Raw genomic sequence first — 6,568 nt, 5'->3', positions numbered from 1 at the left:
TAAAAGTTTCTATGTTGCCCGGGCCCAGTCAAGTTGTCAAAAACAGCGTGTTGTCCAGGTATCCTTACCAGAAATGTATTTTTTTTTCTGGAAAATAAAACTGAAATGAAAAATATAACGCAAAATGAAAACACGTATAGAGCTGCGCTCAAATTTCGCATTAGGAAGTATCGTAAATGTCGGTGAATTTTTTACCCATTTTTCGTGCAGCGATTTCATGAAAGCAAGAAGCTGGCTGTATTATTAACCAGCGGGATCTTCCTTAGGTGGCCCTGCATTTACCACAGTGTCACCAGACATAAACAGTAGCTTAGCAATGTGAATTCACTCGGTTAGGGGCTCAGAAAACCAGATGGACATCATGTCTGCCGACAACACCGACTAGCCCAACACTCAGTCCTCCAGTAGTATGTTCGTTCGTAGTAGGTACCTTGAAAAACATTATTCGGGAATATATTGCTTGAAAGGCAGCTCACTTGTTCCAAGGCGTTTTTGAGGCTTGAAAGAAGGGTTTTTCAGCATCCCGTTCACCGTAATTGATAAATACAAAAAATCCATTGCAATAAGCAAAAAGGTTCCATCAGGCAAGGACAATTACCTATGAGTTAACCTCATGTATGCATTGGACGTCAGAGCTACTTTAGAGGCAACAGGGGATTTTTTTAATAATTTGTTTCAGCACCTTGTATGAGAAGTGTAACAACAGCAACATCGTTTATTGGTGAGTGACAGTATTGCCTCCAATGCCGCACTAACCACTGATCATTTCTCTCTACTCTAGGTTCACACTGCCGCCATGCCCGGCTGGGTGTTTAAGGGCGTTTTGGAGGAATACGAGGGACAGGTACCACAGGGGATTTTTATGGGATGCGTGTGTTTACTCATTTTAATAATGCAAGCAATAAAGGAGGAGAACGAAAATGGGACTTCGGTAAGCATAAGTTATCCTAATGTTTTCTGCGCATGCATCCTAGAGAACTGTGAGTCTGCACGTTACGCCCAGGCTGGCGCCACTGCAGTCGGTGACAGCCTAGGAGTAAAAGGTCATATGTACGCTGTCAAATTCAAATACATATTCATAGATCACACGAACATTTACTCATCCGTAGGCAGGCGCACAGATGTGGTATGATCATAGAGAGCAATATAACATATCCCACAAGTGTTTTGTTTGCTCATCTGTTTCGTTTACATCGTACTTGATGTAAACGAAACATATGAGCAAACAAAACACTAAATAGTGTCTGCTTGACACTGGCTTTGCCACTTCTACTACAAAAAAATACAAAAAAACGTGTGCAGCTTGCACTGGTGGCGCAAGGCTAGAGTAAACAGCGGAGCTGGTGATCGACCTAGCTCCTCCAGGTTTGGCTAAGTTTTGCTAGAAAACGCTAAGCGCTGCTAGGCACGGTATGCCGAATCGGCTCACCGCCGACGCGCCGATATTCGCTTGGCCATGGGACGCGCTTCAAAGTGAGTGGCTTCTTCTTCGAGTGTCCGGATCTCCTTTGGTCGTCCCATGTCAAGGCTACATGTACGCGCCACAGAGTCCACGAGAGTTCTGCCACCGTCGTGGCGGCAGTCGAGGAAGCGATGCAGGCACGTTGGGGTACTCGAACCCGTTCTTCGTGCTGAACAGTGGCAATTTCCCCCTGAGCAGAGTCTCGCGGCAAGTCCTATACACGCACGCATTTTCTCGTGGTCGGTAGCTTCGGGAAACGCTTCGCTCAGCACTTGGTCCCCGAGAATACGCTTCTCCGAGTCACGCACAGAGTTCAGTGTCCAGAGGTTCATGTCAAACCAAAGCCGGTCACAGACGCGGTATGAATTTCCAAACTCTACGTTGAGGAATTCCCGCTTGAAACGGCCGTACGCTCCTCCATGGACTCCTACGAGCTCAGCGTCGTGATGCGGCGGCTTCTCTGTAGTCTGAGTTTTCGCGCATGCTCCGGATACTGTGATGTTTTTGTCACCGATCTCGGGGGCCTGAGGGTGGAAAAAGAGATGGAGAGGGAAGCCGCATGTCGGCACAGCAAACAGATTTTTAATAGCACGCAAACTCAAAACCAAAAACCTCAAACTAAAAATCACATACATAGCGAACAAATACAAACACCTGTGCGACTTAAAGCTTAATACACCAAACAAGATCTATTTTGCGCCTACGCTTGTCTGTGGCGGCTAATCCCCCAAAGTCAGGCAACCCTGTCCGATCACTGAGACGCTACCAATAAGTCACCTTGCTGCGCTTGTCGTTGCACGTTTGTCCGAGTCCGAAGCCCGTCGGCCCCCTTTTCCCGAGAGTTCCGTGCTCTCGTCGATTCTGTAGTCATTTGTTTTCCGATGCAAGCCCGCACGCTTACAGTACAGCAGCCTACTTGATAAATAACGAAAACCAAAAACAGTCTGAGCTACTCATCGCAAAAGGACGAATAGCTCCAATGAAAGAAATGTATTTGCCGAGACTCGAGCTAATGGCTGTGACGCTGCCTGCACGCCTCTCTGACTCTATCAGAACATGATTTGTAAGAAAACTAAACGAAAGAAGATATTGAACAAACTCTACCCTTGTTCTAAGTTGGTTACGCGGAAAGAAAGAACGCGATACCGTTGTCGAACACAGAGTGAAGGAGATAAAGGAAAAACAAAACTGTCAGACTGGAATTACGTTGCAAATGAAGAAAACCCAGCTGATTTGACGACTAGAGGTGTAAGCGCAGAGTGTCTGATAAACTCAGAACTATGGTGGCACGGTCAAAAATGGATAGTTATGAAAAAGAAAACTACAGAGAAAACCGAAGCAGAAGAAGACACTGAGAATAGTGAAAATTATGTGACTAACACATGAACGTCAAATGCGGCAGTGATTAACACGGAGAAGTACGGCAAATACATACGATTGCTCAGAGTGACATCTTGGGTTCTCAGGTCTATCCGAAATATACGAAAAAAAGAGCCCGATCATCGTAGATCTGAGTTTTGAGGAACTGAAGAATGCTGAGACGACAATAAAACTTGAACAACGACCCATATGAGAAAACATCGTACAGAGCAAGAACATTGCTACGAAAACAACAAGGATCTTTCTTCATGGTATGAAAGACTTTGAAGACGGGCAAGGTGTCATGAGTAAGACGCCGGAGGCGAAATAAAAGAAGACGAGGACGATGTGATCGGAGCGTTCGGAACGGCGCGAGGCGCGTGAGGCGCGTGAACGAGCCATAATCGAGGCAGAAGCGAGGCTGAGCTGGGATTATCGACGTGGTTCCGGGCCAGGAAGGTCGCATCGCAGCACCGCACTGGCGACGGGAGACTTGGGGGTCTGGCCGAGTCCTGACGTTGGCCGTCCACGGTGTGGCCGTCGACCTCGGCAAGTTCGGGCGAGGCTCCTGGACGAGCTGCAGCTTCTCACGGCAGGACCAGGCACCCAGAGAGGCTCCCCCTTCTACGGCAGACCGGCACGCTCGATGATCCCCGGAACGCCACGTCGGCTCTCGGGAAAGGAGCGAGACGGAAGCAGCGGCCGAGGACGTCGCTAGGCCTAACCCGTCACCTCTCCCGGCCACGTCAGCAGCAGCGACCGGGTTATCCAGGCTCCCGAGAAGAGCGAGTTGAAGGACCGACCGAAAGGCAGCAACGAATATACGACGGTCGACGGAGGCACCGACATTAAGAAAGGCCCAACGAGATCCCCGCCGGGAGAAGACGAGCAACGAGGACGAACTCCGTAAGAACGACTTTCTTGCATCGCCACAACAGTAGGCCAGTGATGCCAGACTTTGGGGTAGGAAAGGCCTAGGACTAACGTAGGCAAAGTTAAGGGCAGGTTTATTAGTTCATTAGGCTGCATTTTTGTTAGCGTTTATTTATTCATTGTGTTTTAGTTCAGTGTGTATTTGAGTTTTTGGTTTGAGGTTTTTGAGTTCGCGTGTAAATAAAATCTGTTTGCTGTGTCGCCATGCGTCTCCCCTCTCCATCTCTCATAACACCCGCACGCCTCCGAGATCAGTGACAACAAAACACATCACAATTGGCGAGCTTGCCAGGATCCGTTCCCGGATTCTATCCAGCCCAGTCACTGATTCTCGGAAGTTGCAAAGATGGATTGGGAGGCGATATCGGCCACTATTCGCAAGCAGAAGCTCAGCAAGGAGCAGGGCCTCAAATTAATCGAGGAGGAGAGGAAACGCGTAGAGGCCGCTCGATCATCAGAACTTGCTGCAGTTAAGAGAGCCTACAAAGAGAGGAAACAGTTCCTAGAGAAAGAGATAAAGATGCTACAAGAGAAAGCTCAGGCATCGGAAAGGAAAGAGCGTGAGGCTGAGCTGAAGATTGAAAGTAGGCCTGCTAGTGTAGTAGAGCTACATAACGTCAGAAAGATGCCAGAAGTTGGCAGTATAGATAGTGCCCGGGATGCCGCGGAGGAGAAGCTCACCACGGAGCCATTGAGGAAGAGTGAACAAGATAAAAGGGTAGCTGACCTACAGACCGAGGTTTGGGTAAACAAGGAGCAGGGCGTAGTAGAGGAAAAAGTAGATTCACCTCGGAATGACAGTGAGGTGATAATCGAAAACGATTTCAGTGATCGACAGGCATCAGAAATGAGGAATCAGCCAAACTCCGAAAGAAATAAGAGGGAGGATAGATGCGCTAGTCGCCTAAAACGCTCAAAGCATGGAGGTAGAAAGAAAACTCCCAGTAGATGGAAAAGAAAACAGCGTATTAAAATGCAGATGCATGAGAAGAGGCGGACGTCAAGGAAAAGGATTAAGAGGCCAGAGTTAAGGCAGGGACATTCCAAACCGCCCAAGAAATGTGCTAGAGGAGGAAAGAGGAAGAAGCAGGCCGTACGTAGGGAAGCGTGGGAGCTCCGTAAAAGGAGGAAAAAATAGAACAGGTATAACTGGTATGCCACTAAAGGACTATCATTAGGAATGCCCTCGGACACTGGAATTATCAGCTCTTACAAATGTGTATAGATACCAAGTTTATTCTTATAGAGTGTTTGGGACAATGAACATTACAAACAATTGAGTGCAGTGTTGTGTGAACAGAAACAAATGGTGAAACGTGCGCGACAGTGCAGTGAAGTGTGATGATGAGTGGCAAGCGAAGACGACGCACAGAAGAGCACTCAAGCCACAACAAAAGTCAAGTTCACCGCCAAAAAGAAGTTCAAGAGGAAGCAGTTTTTTGGAAAAAAACTCTTGAAGAGGGGAGCCATGTCATGAGTAAGACGCCGGAGGCGAAATAAAAGAAGACGAGGACGATGTGATCGGAGCGTTCGGAACGGCGCGAGGCGCGTGAGGCGCGTGAACCGAGCCATAATCGAGGCAGAAGCGAGGCTGAGCTGGGATTATCGACGTGGTTCCGGGCCAGGAAGGTCGCATCGCCAGCACCGCACTGGCGACGGGAGACTTGGGGGTCTGGCCGAGTCCCTGACGTTGGCCGTCCACGGTGTGGCCGTCGACCTCGGCAAGTTCGGGCGAGGCTCCTGGACGAGCTGCAGCTTCTCACGGCAGGACCAGGCACCCCAGAGAGGCTCCCCCTTCTACGGCAGACCGGCACGCTCGATGATCCCCGGAACGCCACGTCGGCTCTCGGGAAAGGAGCGAGACGGAAGCAGCGGCCGAGGACGTCGCTAGGCCTAACCCGTCACCTCTCCCGGCCACGTCAGCAGCAGCGACCGGGTTATCCAGGCTCCCGAGAAGAGCGAGTTGAAGGACCGACCGAAAGGCAGCAACGAATATACGACGGTCGACGGAGGCACCGACATTAAGAAAGGCCCAACGAGATCCCCGCCGGGAGAAGACGAGCAACGAGGACGAACTCCGTAAGAACGACTTTCTTGCATCGCCACAACAGTAGGCCAGTGATGCCAGACTTTGGGGTAGGAAAGGCCTAGGACTAACGTAGGCAAAGTTAAGGGCAGGTTTATTAGTTCATTAGGCTGCATTTTTGTTAGCGTTTATTTATTCATTGTGTTTTAGTTCAGTGTGTATTTGAGTTTTTGGTTTGAGGTTTTTGAGTTCGCGTGCTGATAAGACACAAAGGTCCGCTATTTCAAAGTGGAATAACATAAAACGAAAGACATGCTGGACGACTGGTGGACGACTGGTACAAAGCTGCTGGTATGCCATATTCGTCAGCTGAGGCTGCATGGAGGAATAAGCGTCACATTATCACAGCGAACGAAGTACTGGATAATACAAGGAAGACAGCTGGTAATTCATCGATGTCTAAAGAACGTCATTCATGGATGTCTAGAGTGCCAAAGATTTGACGGCTGACCACTGCACCAACTTCCTGCTGGCAGAGTCAACGAGCGACAAACATTTCAAGTCATCGGTGTGGTTTTCGTGCTTCGTTGCTTATAAAAGACGCAATGAAAGGCCCTAAAAACAGTATATTGCAATATTGCTATGTGCTACTACACGAGGTGTATATCTCTAACATGTGGAAAACACGACAACGGAAGCATTCTTACATGCATTCCAAAGATTTACAGCGAGACGAGGGCGATGTTGCACCATTTACAGTGACAACGCAAAGACGTTCAAGATGGTCA

At 48.8% G+C, this 6,568-nt stretch overlaps 1 protein-coding gene across 1 annotated transcript in view; it reads left to right on the top strand.

Annotated features, from left to right (window-relative positions):
- The first annotated feature begins 858 nt into the window (after nt 1–858).
- The window catches only part of LOC125941442 (uncharacterized), a 55,019-nt gene continuing 49,309 nt past the window's right edge, over nt 859–6,568 (top strand). Inside the window, exon 1 of the mRNA XM_049658635.1 lies at nt 859–931. Coding sequence (XP_049514592.1) covers nt 863–931 — 69 coding nt within the window. The 5' untranslated portion in view covers nt 859–862. The remainder of the gene's footprint in view (nt 932–6,568) is intronic.

Source organism: Dermacentor silvarum, chromosome 11 (assembly GCF_013339745.2).
Source record: "Dermacentor silvarum isolate Dsil-2018 chromosome 11, BIME_Dsil_1.4, whole genome shotgun sequence".
NCBI classification, from domain to species: domain Eukaryota; kingdom Metazoa; phylum Arthropoda; class Arachnida; order Ixodida; family Ixodidae; genus Dermacentor; species Dermacentor silvarum.
This window is presented reverse-complemented; position numbering and strand designations above follow the sequence as displayed.